The sequence below is a fragment of the Penicillium vulpinum genome (assembly GCF_028829585.1).
Source record: "Penicillium vulpinum strain IBT 29486 chromosome Unknown utg000003l_segment0_segment0, whole genome shotgun sequence".
Taxonomy (NCBI): Eukaryota; Fungi; Ascomycota; class Eurotiomycetes; order Eurotiales; family Aspergillaceae; genus Penicillium; species Penicillium vulpinum.
Window position 1 is genome coordinate 1,207,828 of NW_026643243.1, and position 16,802 is coordinate 1,224,629.

The 16,802-nt window shown below is 48.1% G+C and overlaps 6 protein-coding genes across 6 annotated transcripts; 2 read left to right on the forward strand and 4 right to left on the reverse strand.

Moving 5' to 3' along the window:
- Window positions 1-697: 697 nt before the first annotated feature.
- Window positions 698-2,155, reverse strand: N7479_005567 (uncharacterized protein; the record flags this gene model as incomplete). The annotated part of the gene is made up of 1 exon (XM_057253263.1): window positions 698-2,155. The coding sequence occupies one exon, from the start codon at window positions 2,153-2,155 to the stop codon at window positions 698-700; it is 1,458 nt and encodes a 485-aa protein (XP_057107125.1).
- Window positions 2,156-4,891: 2,736 nt separating this feature from the next.
- N7479_005568 (uncharacterized protein) lies at window positions 4,892-5,778 on the reverse strand (the record flags this gene model as incomplete). Its single annotated transcript, XM_057253264.1, has 3 exons — window positions 4,892-5,033; window positions 5,096-5,173; window positions 5,231-5,778. 3 exons carry the CDS (start codon window positions 5,776-5,778, stop codon window positions 4,892-4,894), a joined length of 768 nt encoding a protein of 255 aa, XP_057107126.1.
- A 2,484-nt stretch (window positions 5,779-8,262) lies between these two features.
- On the reverse strand, window positions 8,263-9,390 carry N7479_005569 (elongation of very long chain fatty acids protein; the record flags this gene model as incomplete). Its single annotated transcript, XM_057253265.1, has 3 exons — window positions 8,263-8,585; window positions 8,639-8,921; window positions 8,980-9,390. The coding sequence occupies 3 exons, from the start codon at window positions 9,388-9,390 to the stop codon at window positions 8,263-8,265; spliced, it is 1,017 nt and encodes a 338-aa protein (XP_057107127.1).
- A 1,277-nt stretch (window positions 9,391-10,667) lies between these two features.
- Window positions 10,668-11,661, forward strand: N7479_005570 (cytochrome c oxidase subunit VI; the record flags this gene model as incomplete). The annotated part of the gene is made up of 4 exons (XM_057253266.1): window positions 10,668-11,014; window positions 11,162-11,207; window positions 11,344-11,461; window positions 11,543-11,661. 4 exons carry the CDS (start codon window positions 10,668-10,670, stop codon window positions 11,659-11,661), a joined length of 630 nt encoding a protein of 209 aa, XP_057107128.1.
- A 778-nt stretch (window positions 11,662-12,439) lies between these two features.
- On the reverse strand, window positions 12,440-13,801 carry N7479_005571 (glycosyltransferase family 15 protein; the record flags this gene model as incomplete). The annotated part of the gene is made up of 4 exons (XM_057253267.1): window positions 12,440-12,596; window positions 12,655-13,273; window positions 13,329-13,592; window positions 13,660-13,801. 4 exons carry the CDS (start codon window positions 13,799-13,801, stop codon window positions 12,440-12,442), a joined length of 1,182 nt encoding a protein of 393 aa, XP_057107129.1.
- A 205-nt stretch (window positions 13,802-14,006) lies between these two features.
- N7479_005572 (uncharacterized protein) lies at window positions 14,007-16,673 on the forward strand (the record flags this gene model as incomplete). The annotated part of the gene is made up of 2 exons (XM_057253268.1): window positions 14,007-14,084; window positions 14,145-16,673. 2 exons carry the CDS (start codon window positions 14,007-14,009, stop codon window positions 16,671-16,673), a joined length of 2,607 nt encoding a protein of 868 aa, XP_057107130.1.
- Between the last annotated feature and the right edge of the window lie 129 nt (window positions 16,674-16,802).

The following is a 16,802-nucleotide window of genomic DNA, read 5'->3' on the forward strand; positions in this document are numbered from 1 at the left end:
TCCAGCCCGTCCTCCGGGTCATGCAGGAACTTATCGAGTATCCCTTGCTAGCCTTGCTTCCTATAATCCATACGCTAGACGCATACTGTCGCTTTCGTTTTACCGAAATTATGGGAGTGAGGGAAAATCAAAGAGTACGTTTCCTGGGAGATTGATGGCCATCTGTCTACCTCCATAGATATATACCTGTATAAATATATTTCTCCATAGCTATGTAGCTATGTCATTCAGAGATAATTGCATAATATCCTAACCAGAATGAGAACTACCCAGTAGTTTCCCCGAAATCAGATACCATGCGCCAACATTGAAGTAGACATTAACCATCCCGGAGTGTGACATGATGTTTCCACTGCCCAAGTCATGGACCGTCATATATTAACCGATCAGAAACAGAGGTGATGAAGAAAAGAGATGAAGACCGAGTATCCGAAAGAACCCAGGAAACAAAAACGCCAATACCAAAAGACACCAGAATGAGAACCCAGAAACCCAATCCATGCGAGAGATTTCATTCCCGCCCATAAAGACATTACTAGATCAGTATATGTTGAGTATCAAAAACTGAAAAAAAGAGAGAAAAACGAAACGAAACGAAACGAAACGAAACGAAACGAAACGAAACGAAACGAAACGAAACGAAAGCAAAGTAGGCTTCGGAAAGAAGAGTTGTCACAAGCCAAACCCAACCCCATATCTAAGGCTTAGCATGCGACTTCTTCCCCAACTTCAACCCCATAAACCCCCTCCCACTCGGCATAACGCTATGATGCCGCGAATGGCGACGATGGCTCGACTTCCGCACGAGATGGGAGTCCGCACTGGGCGGCGGGGCAGGCTGTGTCGCGACGGAAATCTGCGAGGAAGATGGACCATTAACGCCGACCTCGCGCAGATTACTGAGTGAATAGACACTGGAGGCGGAGTGTTTCCTTGTCATGCGACGCATCATCAGTGGCGAGCGGCTCGTGAGCATATTCGACACGCTGTATGTCGAGGGCCCGCTGCGCTTCGAGGAGATGCATGGTGGTGGGGAGGAGGCGGGTGAGTTTGAGGTTGGGCTACAGGCTCTGGGGAGGTTGGAGGATGCGCCGCTGTAGTTGTTGGATTTGAAGGTAGTCGCGTCCTCGGCTGAGTAGGGTGTTGTTGGGCGGGAGGTGTAGGTGTGGCTGCTGTTTCTGCTTGTGCTGTGCAGCGAGGGGGCGCGACGGGCGCGCAGGTTTAGAGGGGGTGGGGTTGGTTTTTCGGTGCCTGCGGTTCGGGGTCGGGGTCGATATTCTTGGGGTTGGAGGGTGCGTGGTGGTGCTGGGAAGTAGAGGACAGAGGGGATTTCGGAGACTCGGTTGATGGTTGCACCCAGTGCAAACTGTGTATCTTCTAAGACTGGGTTTTGGGTTTGGGTTGGAGCTGTCTTTGGCGCCTGCTTCATGGTGGTCCTTTTCTCAGATACTCGCGGTGACTTGGCCGCTGGGTCTGACGAGCGTGGTACTGTAAGTCGACTGTCGGCCCTGACGAGCACAGAGCGGGTGCGGCTGCTTTCCCTAGAGCGAGAATGGCTGGGACGGGATTTCGAGGCCTTGAGCTGTGACCCCAGAGCGTTGATCAAGACCACTGTAGGACGAGTTCGGGGCTCCATGATAGTCACCTTCGTTGCGACTTGGATGTCTACTTCCTCTATCGAGAAGACCGATGACGGCGAGGTAGAGCGAGACCTTGAGGTGGACGGCCGTGGTGGTTTTGGCCAGACGTATATCGACGGCTGTAGAAAGGTGCTGGATGCGAGTTGCGGCGGAGAATCCGACGGTGGCAGTTCGAGAACTATCTGCTCCTCTGGATCAAACACATATGTATCTTCGTCGAAAGTGGCTCTGCTATTTCTCTTAATGGTAGCAGAAGAGACGGGCCGGGGACGTTTGACCATTGGGGGAGCCAGAGTATGTTCATCCCGGTCAAAACCAGGGTCCAGGTGAGAATCATCGTCGGCACTGAGGTCTGAATCAAAGATTCCGGCTTGTGGTGAGCCGACTGGCGAGGAAAGTAGATCTTGGGCGCCTGTATCAGATTCAGACACAGCCTCCTCGTCTGACTGGTATCGATCTTGAAGGCTATGCCTACTCAAGCGATGAAGGCTCAACGAGGGAGCAGGTTCGTACATGTTGCTGGCAGTCATATGGTTGTAATCGGGAATATAGAGCACAAGAAAGAGTGACTCCTCCAAAGTGTAAGCAAATACCGAAACAAAAGAGAAAACACAAAACCCCCCAAAAAAAACCAGCCCTCAACTAATAATAGAGTGAAAATGAGACCAACTGAAACGCAATAGCTGTCAACTTATTTCAGTACAAAGCTGCAAAAGAGATCAGAAGCACTCCAGGGCGAAGGCTCTTTTAAGGAAGTGGACCGAAGTGGGACCAAGGAGCTATAGGATGCATAGACCAAGCCAATATATGAAATATGGAGAAGGAAGAAAGAGGCATCCAGGGACTTTTCCATGCCATGTCCCTATACACGTGTAGGGCAGAAAATGGAAAGGTTCCTGAATTTACTTGCTAAATTCGTATGGGCGCGTAATGAACCTTGAAGAGGGTTGAAGAGGGTCGTGATTGGGTCTCGCCCTTGCAGGGGAGAAAACTAGGGCGGGTTGGCCAGGATGACCAGTTTCAGCAGGGGGAAAACTCATTACACTATCGGGAAGGCTAGATTGGAACTTTTGGATAAATAAATATAGACGAGTGAAAAGAATAAAAAAGAATAAAAAATATATGTTCAGAGCCCGATCTGATAGATCACCATGAGCTATTGGTCAAGGTCCATGCGCCTAATACTCCGCGAACTAGTATTCTTGATTACTCCGTGGACACGTATGCATATCAGCTGCTCACATCAAGGGCAAGCCAGGAAAGAATCTTCGTGAATCTTCGTATCCAGGGAAGTACAGAGTCCTCCGTAGAAAGAGCGGGATGTCGCCCATAAGGGAGACATAGCTCCCCTGGAAGCATTCCCTGGGCCGAACTACTCCGTACTTGTGAACAGTTTAGATTGGAATGAAGCGCCCACAGTGGGACAAGGAGCCAAGACCAACAATCATCGAATCACATCAGTCGTCTAACAAGTTGCCAAGTTAGCCACTAGTGGGGCCCATGTGTATAGCTCAAACACGCTACGAACTCCGTTAGCTTCAAACTGGATTCTAGGTATTCGACCGGGTACGAAGTACGAAGGAAGTACGGAGTAAGAAGTACTAGAATGTGAAAATATATTCCTTACTGAGATGTCAGGGATACTAAGGCCAACCCCGACCAGGGGCTGGGGTTGGGGTTGGAGGCGTAGAGGGTTGAAGGTATATTCTTCCGGGGGGTACTCCATATACCCGAGGGACCCCAAAGGATTAGAATGTTCATGACGTTTAACAGTACTCCGTACTCTCCTTACATTTACATCAAATCTCGGTGATTTTCGAATCTACCTCATATATCTATAATTAGGGGTGACGATGAAAAGGCCACGATTGTGCGTGGCTCTTGGAGGGAGAATCATGGTCTTTTCACCTAGCGCTCTGGACACCACGGCAGTAGCCAAATAAGGCTTAGCGTGCCTTCCATTAATATGTGTACACAGGTACGCCCAGCGCGTGAAATCATGGGGCAAAGGGTATAAATGAGTATTGAATGATCAGTTACAGACCCCAGACAAAGAACCCTGTCAACAGTACTAAGTCCCGACTCCTTCGATGCGATCCTAATGGATCTGTAAGTACGTAAAGTTTTCAATTAGATGAAAAGCGCTCAACTAACCAGTTTTATTCGATGCCCATAGTCGATGGATTATCGGCTGCCAAGATGATCCGAGAATATGAAGTTCAAGCCGACTTGAGCCATAGTTATGTCCTATCTTTGCAGTCTCCGCCTCGCTCTTGGAAAAGGACCGACAAACTTACGTCGGCTCTGGCTTTGATGGATGGATCATGAAGCCCATTGACTTCCGAAGGATTGAGGAACTTCTTTGGGCGTGAAGTCTGCCGAAAAACGAAGTACATGTTTCTATCGACCGGGGACGTGGGAACAGGGCAGCTGGTTTGCGATAAATAGTTCAGTGGGCTATGACATAGTTAGACAATGCATATATATATATATATATACTCGTTAATATCGGAACTCGTAACTTATAAGGCAAGAGTTGAAGGAAGGGTAATGTATATTTGTAGCCTGAGGATAATCCTTGAGAAAAGTGTTGATCGATTGGAGTGACTATGGCCGGAGAACCAATGTCAATATCAGGCCTACATTAAATTGAGACCAACTTGAATGAAACAACCTTGAATTTAGGTACGAGAAGAGTTGTTGGATTGAGGACACGCTGAATATCATGTTTCGAAACGTGCTACAGATACCGGCCCCTGTGGGCTCTCCCACAACCCAGGCTTCAATATAACCATATATCCTTCTCAACTCCTGAAACAACATCTCTCTGTGGCTTTGTGAGATCGACTGCTGCCCCTTCATTCTCTCGGGACATATTTTCCGACGAGCCGGACAACACTCAGAATATAATTCCAGCCACGAGTGTATCTAGATCATCGGATGACGCTGGATTTCTCCGTTCCATGAGCTTCCTGAATTCCTCCAGGTCATGCTAACTCATCTGCTTCAAGAGCTTGGGGAGGCCTTCCCACTCTTTTTCTAGTGTCTTTAATCCTCTGGTCTAGGCTCTCTGTTGACATAGTAACATTTACTGTAGTGATGCCACTGGCTTTTGCATCAACAGCGAGTCCTGTTAAATCTCTTCCTTTGTCTCGTAGAAGTCGTCTTCCGGGGATAGAGGCCGCTAGCGAATTCAATAATAAGAGGACAAACAAGCAATCTTGCTTCCTCCTCAGCTACCACTGCTATCGTTAAGTATCTCTATCCCAGTCACTATCATGTTCATCCGTAGAAGGGTCCGGATTGGCGAGATCGAAATGCGCAATCCAGTTGACACTGGACATAATCGGACGTTCGGGCTTGCCGGCCTTCTCAAAGGGTCCGATAAAGTAGCTATATAGAGTAAATTAGTAAGTTTGTCACCTTTTCGTTGGGATAATATAGCAATAACGTACAGTGTTTGCGTCTTCTGGTGCCAAACTAGGCTGCTTGCTCCGCACACACGGGGGAACCACCCGTTCTCATGCAGCTTACTACATAGTCGACAATGATTAGATCCAGTATCGAATACAGAAGAAATATCAACTTACGGTAGAGCGTTAAGAAAAGCCAAGCGAACCTGCTCCCTTTCGTAGCTTTCAAGAGCCCAAAATGGGTCAGCGCCACTGCCGTCTCCGAGGCGCAGCCCTGAGACGGTCTCCCACACAAGCCAGATAATGAACCCACCCGCAACTAGCCCCGAGCGATCCTGTTTATCGATCTTGTATCCGACAAGCTTTGGTGTGTCACTCGAGCCTTTTTCAGTGAGGTCCCGGCAGGCGATCAATTCTGGGGGGTTGTATGTTGTGGCTTGTCGGCTTCTGGTATCTGTATCATCCATTTCAGTCTTCCGATGGGGAACTTGAATGTAGATGCGCATGAATGCTTTCTTATTGCGTGCTCTGGGGTCGCAGCATATATATTTAGCCGAGGCGAAAGAACAGAAGCCATACTCATCGTTTTCCTCCTCGTTAACCTGATAGTCATGCTCGTTCAGCTTCTCAAGAATCTTCCACTGGGAAGGGACGGGTTGGTCAAGGGTGATGACAGCTCCAGGTTCAGGTCCCTTACGGAACCAGGCTGAGTATGAGGACGACATTGGAGTTGCTTTGGATGCTTTGGAGATGGGTTTCTTGGATAGGTGATGTGAGGCTCTTATGTGGGGCAGACTGGCAGCTACATAGGTATACATACATAGCGCCTTGCGCTAGCCGTATTGGGAGGTGGATACCTGGTGGCTATATTGCCTAAAATTCCAGGCCGACAATCAAGCTAACTATCTACGGTATCCATGGATAGTTGCATAGGGGATTACTACAGCGACTCCCCCTGAGGATGCCTGAAATTCGAGATGTCTTTTTATAAATCGGGCATCAAGGCAGAAATTTCCAAACCGCGCACTCAAGTTGTACTCTCTTGCGCAAATAATTAGTTAGCCTGTTCAATTTATGTTATCCAGGCATCCTCAGGCAGGGACGGCTATCACTCTCTCCAACATGAAAAAAACACATTCTTCTACACAAGCTCATTATCGCCGAAGTAAATTATCCACTACAATTACTTTTACCTCATGATATTCTATTCCCTCGGAGTCAATACTGGATAAATATTGATCTCCGTGCCCTTGCCCTCTTGCCCCCTTGCTCGTACCTACATGGAATATGTTGTGCCAGGCCACGAAGGCTAATCCCGAACCTCCTCCAACCCCGCAGGTAATCCTCGCCATGGGTTATGGTATATTTATCTTCCTGCACGAGCCCGCCTATGGCTAGTATCTATCCATCACGGCGATTGGTCTTAATGTATCCTCGGCATTGCACAATGTTATTGCCTGGATGAAGAATCGACCATTTTTATCCTGTCGTGTTTCGACGTTTACATTATCACTGTTATTCTCTGTTGGCCGTATTGGGTGGTTGAGATCTATGCTAATTTCACTTCTGTGCAAGGGCTCTCAATATTTCCAACTCTGTTATGCATGCGCTTTCTGCACGTCAAGCTCTTGACATTTGCTTCAACTTAGTTACATTAACCATACATTACTCCGTACCCAGTGGGTACTTCGTCTCAAAGTATCCCATAACTCCGTCTACATACATGTATCCAATGAGCTTCAAACCCGCCCATGGCCACGGGAAGTTCATAGGCCGATCCTCATTATTAACGTCGACACAGCCACTACTGCATGACACTGCATTTTCCCCCTATTTTGTTTTTTTCTCAAATCGGGGTCTATGCTCCAGCATCAAAGCCCGGCCCTGCATATTCGTCCAGTCTCCGAATAAACCACACGCATGGCATCCAAGCAAGGCACTTGTTGCTTTCAGACGAGAATAGGAAATGAGCAAATAGTGCATATTTTCTTGCTTTTGACTATATATCTTGTCCCGATCTATTGAATTTCGCCCAGCCCCATTATCTATTAATGGCTGGACTTGGTGCGGGGAGGCGTGGTGGCTGCATCGCTCTTTCAAAAGCTGGGAGGCTGGATATAACCTATCTTGCTCCTCGCCTTCCAAATCCATGTCTATTTTTGGGCGTTTCTCTCCCTGGAAACTGAGGATCTGCTGTTTCGTCGCTCGACACTTTGCCAAAGGCCCATGGATCGATCGCCTTGTTAACTGAGTCATAGCGTCTGGAGCATATGAGATATATCACTTTCGTGGCGCTGCTTGTGCTTCGTCGCACTGGTCATTATGTGTGCATAACTCCACCTAGCGGTTTCTGTTCCTGCATTTCTATTTCTGCTGTGTAGTCTCCAGTGTGATACTGCACATTGTGCTACAAAGTCAGTATTTATACAAGCTTTGTGTTGTCATATCAACAGAGTATACTTTTGGCTTGCAATTATTTGGGTCAAATGGATTGGCTTGGATGATAGATAGCCTCGAGAGACGATCTGGCTGGATTGTCTCTCGGGATGCAGACGGTGTATGCATGAGGGATGTATCCTGGAACCCCGGCTGTCCACGGGTGCTGAAGGTGCTGACAGAATAGGCAATCAAGCAAACATACCTTGCTGGCCAGACGCGAACCACGCATATGGTCTATCGTCTCTTTCCCAATCTATCAAGCAGACTATTTTAGGAACGGACATGATTACATTTATCTTGATATAATGAGCTAAAATCTATCAATGGATACTTTAATAACAATAATAAGGGCGAAAGGTACAATCCAATGGCCTGCCACCAAACGGAGGGTGATAACGACAAACATGAACAGAAGAAGAAAACATTATAAAATACAACCATGACGAGACCACTGGGGTAATCCAACAGTATCCCCCCTGTAGGTTTTCCGACAAAAGTTTTAGCGCATGCATTCCGACAACTCCGAGGCACATACCCCATGCTCGGGTGATGGACCTGGCATCATGAGGTGGTCATTCATTAAACAAATATAGGGACGCATCACCCAAGAGCAGCCACTCTGCCCTTCTGCTTTGGCCACAAGCATTGGATGAATTTTTAATTCAATGGTTCATCCGAAGATGATTCAACAATCAAACTCGTGGGCAATATACTTCTTCCAAATCACACACTGAAAAACATTCAGACATGACGAGGCTTCAGTTGATTATTTATGCCTTGCGAGAGCGTGTGACGGGGCCGTTGGAGCGGCCAGTGGACTTGGCGCCACCGTTCTGGCTACCGGCTGGGGAGGGAAGTTCGAAGTTCTTCATGTCGATCAACGACTTTTGGCCAGTGTTGCGGCGGGGACGTCCGGTTTTGGCAGTCTGCTTATAGGTGGCAATGTAGAAGGAGATGAACAGGACCAAGTAGGAGCTGATGATGCCGATACCAGCCATGGCAGCGAATTCCTCACCAGCACACTTGCCCATGTTGGGGAGCCAGGGGAAGTAGGCAGAGGTGAAGTAAGTGTAGGAGGCGAAGTAGATGAAGCCTTGAAACTGTCAGCATTCCATTCTTTGCGAATTCCGAGCCTGAACCACTTACCGACGTCAATGACGAACTGGAGGATCTGCAGCATGGTGATATACTTCTTCCACCAAATACGAACGCCGCGGGCGCTCTGGAAGTAGTACCAGTACATCACGACATGGACCAACAGGTTGATGGTGATGGGAACCCACTGCACGGCAGTTACACCGATGAGCTGAGTGTAGCAAAGGAGGGCGGTGGCACCGTGGTGGTAGGTGTGAAGGAAGGTCAATGGCTTCTTCTTGAGGACCAGGAAGATGGTATCGATGAACTCGACATATTTGTTGATGTAGTTGAGCTAATCGAGAATGTGTAAGCTTATTTTCTTCTGGCGGTTCATGCGCTTTGCAACTTACGTAGTACAGAATGATTAGAGGGCGAGTCCAGCCACCATTCTGATCACAGATAGTGTAGAAGACTCCGTGTCTCCAGAGAGTAGGGACAAGCTGCTCAACGAACAAGGCCAGCAGGATGGCGCTGACGGTGGTCAAAAAGAGGTTGTGGATCATGAACAAGGTGTTGAGCTTGAACGCAGGCAACTTCTTCATGACCTCACGGCCACCGAAGATGATAACGTAGTAGGTGACAAGCATCATCGCAGTCTCCTTCAAGGTGGACAGAGGGGTCACACCCTCGGTGAAGTTGAACTCGCTCGCGGGATACCCCATGACCTTCTCGTATGCCTGGTCGAAGAGGGGCCACAAGTGCACACCAAAGGGTCGATCGAGGGTCGGGACCGAGACATGTTTGAGGATTTCGGACGCCATTGTGACAGGACTGGGTGGTTCTCTCAACCAAATTGGATGTGGAATTGAAGATAGAGATAGCCCGTGGAAGGCAAGCTGTTCTTTTCTTGGTGGGGCAGTAATGGGACTGCAGTAAACCGCCAAGTACCAGGGAAAGACCAAAGTAAAGGAAAGGAATAAAAGAAAAGAAAGCTAAAGAAATGAAAGTGGGAAAGGGGGGAGAGAAGAGAGGGAAAAGCTGGAGAAATAAGACAGAACAATTACTTTTTGCGTCCGGCGTGTCCGTTGAGGACCCAAAAAGGTTTAGCGTGCCATAAAAAGGGGAAGATCCAAGTTCCGACCTCATCTACTGGAGTATATTGTCCGAACATGTGGAACATTAATTGAACTCTTGTAACTATTAGATCTGTTGGTTCTTTTGGTGAAATTCCTAGACTACTAAATATGGAGTGTGCTGTGTTGCTGAATGTTATGTTGTCCTCGGTGGGAAACTATCACATGCTAGTGTCTAGTCAAATGCCAATAGCGCATTGCAGATTACAAGACGAAGAAATGAATTATTCATAGAATTGCCGAGGAATTATCTACCTGAACTATGGCTTTTCAGGAACCGGCCAACTTTTGCTCTCGATGGCTAGATTCCAGTGCCTTGACCAGATCCATACCCGAAGTGTTACATTGAAAATTCATCGTCATATCTTATCCTATTAGGTTGCAACTGAATACTATTGGAGCTGGCAATTGGCAGTGAATTTGGCAGTGATTATCTATCTAATTCAAAATCATAATAATCTTCCAAGGTTAGATTAAAATGTTGCCAGCTATATACATAACAACCTCAATTTCCTCCAGGCCCGTTCTCACCCAAGCTCCAAGCTCGAAAGCCACAGCTTATGTACCTAGTCAAGCTCTCCGGCTTTTGCCTGCCTTCTCGGGTTTGTAGATTAACATAGTCAAGGTCGATACATTGAATTGGGACTAAGTGCTCAAATAGCCGGCTTCTTTTACGCATCAATCAGATCTGATATATATGTGTAGTTGAATGTTCATTCATCTTTCATACTTTTTTGAAATTGCTTGTCCAATGTCTGACCTTATAATATCAAGCATATGGGCGTAGATATACGCAAATTCAAGAACAATATAATATTTATATAAGTATCTAGCACGAAATTGACTGTCATGACCTTAACACTCGGTCAATGAGTGACCCGTGGACGCATCTTGAAGGGTGACAGTCATTCAGCCAATCAGCAGCCTCCCTTTGAGATCAAGATGGACGGAACGGGGCCAATCGGATGATGACTCAGCACCCGTGTCGATGCCTAAGGCATCAACACCACACCACCCGCAAAATCCTAGAGGCACTTCTCACCTCCCCTTCCCGTCTCCATCCACACCTCTCCCCTCACCATTGTTACTGTCCGGTCCACCGTGGTCAACTTCTGAAAATGTCGTCCCTATCCATCTTCCGCGTGGCGACCCGCGCCGTTCGCCCTACCGGCTTCTTTAGAGCTCCCCAATTGGCCCGGTCCCGGATGCAGTCCCCGGTCACTCTGGCCGCCGCCCGCGCCAGCAACTTCGGTACCACCTCTATCCGCCGCTCCGGCCACGAGGATGAGACATACGAGGAGTTCTCTGCCAGGTACGCCCCCAATCGCAAGCCATTGAGGCCGGAGGAGTGGGACAGAAGCGCCCTGCGTTTCCACGTTAGGCGCTTTCCGGAACCAGCATCGGTACTCGTCTGGACATGATAGGAGCGTGTCATACTGACCATATATCTCAATGGCAGATTCGAGAAGGAATTTGATGGTGTGCAGGACGTTTTCGAGCTCCAGGTATGACTCTCTCGACTTCACCCGAGGCATATTGATCGGCATGCGATACATGGCATCAGCCACACCCGTCACTCAACATGCGGCTCCTATATCCGCATCAATTCGACAAATGACTAATGCATACCCTTGCAAACAGCGCAACCTGAACAACTGCTTCGCTTACGATCTCGTTCCCTCCGTTGAGGTCCTCACTGCCGCCCTCAAGGCCGCCCGCCGTGTTAACGACTTCCCCACCGCTGTTCGCGTTTTCGAGGGTACGCTTCCACAATATCTCATCTTGGAGCACTAGCATCGTTTGTCGTTGAATCAAAAGCTAACGTCACTTCGTGATTTAGGCGTCAAGGCCAAGGTCGAGAACCCCGACCAGTACAAGCAATACCTCGAGTCCCTCGAGAGCCTGCGTGTCGAGCTTGGTGTCGCTCTCCGGGAGGAGCTCTACCCCCAGGAGGCGTAAATTTCCATCATCAATTCTACTTTTACGTCAATTTTCTCTTAAACACACAGTACCCCCTCGCACGTTGTTTATCCGGCACTGTTTGACTGGCTGAGGATCAGGTCAGGTAGAAGAGAAAACTGTATACATACTCTAGAGATCTCTTGTGTTGTTAGTGCTGCTGTTGTCTGGAAAAAGGTCCTCTGTGCCTTACTTGGTTGGTGCTTAATCTATCTTGGTTCCATCTTGTTCAGTCATCCTGCATTGTTGTATTATCAACCGCTCAAGTCAGTCCCCAGTCCTTGATCCTCAATCCTCAATTACCAACTTTCCTACACTTATCTTACGGAGGATACACTTCCTCAATGGTAGAATACCCAGAGTGGTCTGAATATCGGTTTTGTTCCTACATAGGTAGCCAATATATCACACAAAATGACAACTCCGACAAGCAGGCCAAGAGGCACCAAACCACAACAAACAGAGCCTCCGACAGTGGCTATGCACAATCAATATAATTACAATGTAAACAAGGCCCCCATAGCTCTCGGGGAGATAGCAACACGGCCCAAAGCGTATTTTGTGACAAGCAATTAAACCAAAAAATAGGGAAGGGGGGAAAAGAGAACACAAAATCATCAATACACACAGGTATGTGTCCGCTCAAACGCCGGGTACCAAGCCACTGATTTCCAGTAATAGTCATAGGAGTATGCAAGGTGATGCAAGGAATCGAGTCATGAGGTACTCTCCAGAATGACAAGAGACGAGAGAACATATCAAACACGACACATGATAACTAGTGTGTTCCAACATACTTGAAGTAAGTAGGTCGGCAATCCTCCTTGGCAAGGAAGTCTGCGCCTTGGAAAAACTGGCCAGCTTTGCAGCCAGAGCATTTGGGAGAATTGGGGCAGTTGAGATACGGGATGTGGTTATACCCGATATCGCGGAACCTAGTGAAGATACATGTCAGTGAGGGTTGCTAGATGAGAGAAAGGCTATGTGACCTACCAGTGGACGTTGGCGGCATCGGCGAAAAGACCAATTCCGAGGGAGTGGACGGGAGCATCACCCCAGCGTTCGTAGAAGAATCCACCGGCGCGATCCAGGTGCTGGAAGTACGCCTCGTACTTCTCGCCGCGGAAGAAGTCGAGATCGCCGATTTCAAAGTTGGACCAGAAGTGGCAGGTGGAGTATCCATTGGCACCCTTGGTGTGCTCGGGACGAGCGACGTCATCTGTAATCCACTCCCACATGTTGTTATCGCTGAGGTACGATGGGTTGGCGGCGAGGAATCGCTGAGTCTCGGGCCAAAGGGACGGGATACTCTGTGGTGCGTCGTAGAGGTTGATGGTGAAGCCGTAGGTCTTGTTACCATCCTCCATGTATCGGAACACATCGTAGTCAACATCGCAGAAGAACTTGACGTTGGGCTCGATGCGCCAGTAGTAGCGGTAGCCTGCGAGAGCGGGGTGCTTGTAGAACATGCCGCTGTTCCAGCGACACATCTGGTGGTAGGAGACCTTGGAGCTGTACTGGATGTCTTGTTCCTCCAACATTTTTGCGGACTCGTGGAAGAGGTCCATATTGATCCAGCTTGGGACGTCCCAGTGTTCCTTAGGCACAAGTTCTGCATCCAAAGTCAGCCATGGTTCCTCTTGTTCTAATCGGACTGGAATCTGTACCATATTGACACTTTGCCTTGGTCATTGCCTGAGTCTGCTTCTTGAATTCCTCCGTGAAGGGCACATCATTGAAGAAGATATAGGGATAGTTGAACTTGCTGTTCCATGTTCGCTCTAGGTCACCCATTGTCGAGAGCAGCTGACCCAGTTCCTCATTGCGGACAAGGGTAATGAGCGCAGCATTAGTGCGGGCTGAGTGTTCGCTATCGGGGGAGTAATCGTGTTCGTTGGCTCGCCATAAATTTCCTACAGGCTCTCCGGTAGCTACAAAACTCGTCAGTATGGCACTTAGAGCGCGATGGTTGTCATAGGAGGTGTGGCGGACACTCACGATCTACAAGAGGATCCTTTTTCATGCCATGAGCCAACTTAGACCCTTGTTCAGAGGAGCCCTGATGTAATTGGAAGACAAGAAATAGACAAAGAAGGATGCATGCTGCACCCAGCATGCGAATCGGTCGTGCGATAGCCATGATGGTGGTATTTGCTTAAAGGGGGGATATGGTCGGAGGGTGAGAGAGGCGCTCATTAAGAGTGGCCATCTTTCCTTATCAGGCCTAGCGCCATCCAAGCAAATCATCCGGGTCTCTCTTCACTTTATGCTTCTTCACTCTATAGCGTCTAGAAACATCTCGATGTGATTTGTCTTTGATCCTGGATCCGAGCTCATGTCTGAAAATGGCCTTTGTGACTGATCTCAGTACGCTTGTCGATGCCTTGATCACCTCCGTCGCTAAGATATCACCAGAGCAGAAGGTAATATATTGAATTCCATCACTTTTTATCATCACGCACGATGTTCTAATGCATATGTAGGGGTCTGCGCGTGCTCAGGGTCTGAAGCGTCGAGTACAAGGGAGTCTCCGCACTGGTTCTCATACGCGCACCGACCAGTTTGCAGTCGCCAAGCAACTCGAGGGACTACAGGAAAAGTTTCAAATCTTAAATAGAGATGAACTTGCTGATGCCCTTCAAACCCGTCTTGCGGAGCTAGAGAGCGACCGGAGCTCCTGGCTCCCTGAGATTCTGAGTCTCTTACTACAACTCTCAGATCGTCCTGCCCTTTTGTCTACGGTCAAGCGTCCGGAAGAAGGGATCAAGGCCCCAGAAGCCAAAGAGACTCTTTCTTGGTCGGACCTTAATGCAGATGGGACGGCATTCAGTGACGAAGAAATTTGGGAACAGGTAGACTTTGCTGGTGACTCATCAGATGAAGACTTTTCATCCGTTACCAGTGATATATCTCTTCCAAAGCACAGGCCTCAATCCGCCACAACAGTGGATGAAGGGTACACTATTCCAGATGATGCTTTTGTCCCGGCAGAGGATGGGGATTTTGCTGCCTCTCTGGAAAAGGCTCAATTTTGGAGAGCGCTACCCCAAGAAGCAGCCACCTCACGACATATCACAGAATCCCAACTTGCTAGAGAGACTCTATTTATGCTTCAGGGCCTTCCGACTTCCATTTATGTACGTTTGGATGATGAACTTGGAGTGGATCGAAGATACACTCTCGCACATTCATCCAACGAAGCCCTATCGTCACTTTTGCAGTCTTTCAGCGAGATAGGAGCCAAACTCAACGCTATGAGATGTTTCAACAAGCTCCCACAGACAATTCCATACATGCAAACATTTTGCCGAGGCTTAGAAGAGCGTCTTCTTGAATTCGATAGAGTCTTATCTCAAGTTCAGTGCAAATACCTTTCTGCCGGGTCAACTGTTAGTCTAATCCAGCTTCTCGTTGACGTCCGTCAACACTCTCACGAGCTAGTATTGCTCGCAGAAATGATCGCCAATCTAGGCAAAAACTTGACTGATAAACATCAACCAATGTGCTGCCTCGATTCGTTATACGATGTAATATGCATGTTGGAAGCGATTGGCGATGAGAGTTCGTCTCAAAGCCTGGCAGAGCTATTCTTTATGTGTTTCAAAACATATTCAAGCTCGATCCGACTCTGGATGGAAACGGGTCAGGTTGACACTTCGGACAGCACTTTCTTCGTGCGAACAAATCGTGAGAACGGAGATTTACGAACTCTTTGGCATGACTGGTTTGTACTTGATACGGGCCACAAGCAGCAGAGCATCCCCCAGTTCCTCGAGGCTGGTGTGCAGAAAGTTTTTACGGCGGGGAAGAGCATGGTATTTCTGCGCCATCTGAATGCGCCACCAGACATTGAAGCCCTGAGATTCGAGGACCTCTATTCCCAAGATTCTTCATTACTTCCTTTCCCCGCATTAGTAGAGTCTGCTTTTGAAAAGCTTGTGGATGTGGATCATTCAGTCAGTGCTAGCCTATTACGAACGGAACTCGATCAACAATGCGGATTATGGACCTCCCTTGATGCTCTTCATCATGTCTACCTCGCCAAAGACATGAGCGCCGTCAGCATAGTTGATGACAAAATATTTGAGTTGATCGATAGGGGTCGTTCCTGGGATGACAGGTTCCTGCTCACTGAGATATCAAGGACGGCTTTCAGTTCAATATCCGCCATTGACACATCAAAACTCCTTGTGCGGCCGACTGGTACTCCATCACAAGTTTCTCAAAATAATCCTCGAACTGTGGGGATTCTGGAAGCAATCTCAATTGATTATGGCCTCCCGTGGCCTATTGCGAACATAATCACCGAGGATGCGATACACACTTATCAACGCATCTCGACCTTCCTGATGCAAATCAGGCGCGCTAAATATGCCATTGTGAGACAGCGTATTCGTGACGCCCGCATCGCCACACTTGACGATAATGAAACATTGGTGCACGCTCTACACCATAACATGCTCTGGGTCCTCGATTTAATCTACGGCCATCTGACATATCTTGTCATATCCACCGCAACCCAATCTCTACACAAAGATTTATCTGGCGCACCAGACGTCGATGCCATGATAGCCGCCCATCAATCCTACGTATCCTCTTTGGAAGCCCAGTGCTTCCTCTCCAAAAACCTATCACACATTCATGACGCAATCATCGATTTACTTGACCTGTGTGTTCATTTCGCAGATCTACAAGCCGCGCACTTGCTCGATGAAGAAGACCAACATCTGGAGAACCCGAAGGCACCGCGCACAAAGGGAGACTCCGAAGACGAGTTCGACTCCGACTCCGATGATGAGGACTACGACGATATGAACCACGAACACACGCTCACAGTCTCATTTCGTGATTCGACTTACAGCCAACGGATGAGAACGGTTAGAAATCAGTTCAACCTTTTGACAACATTTGCAACGGATGGCCTGAAAACGTTAGCTCGTGCAGATGGAACTCAAAGCTGGGGTATTCTAGCCGATAGGCTCGAATGGAGGAGAAATTGGCGTAGGCTTTGATACACGACACAACATTGAAATACCCTTGTTTTTGGTTCAGCGGGAGTTGGCGTTACATAGCTTAAGAATTGACACTAGGTAATGGAAGATGCAATAATGGCTTTTTTTGAATACATACATAAATTTCTG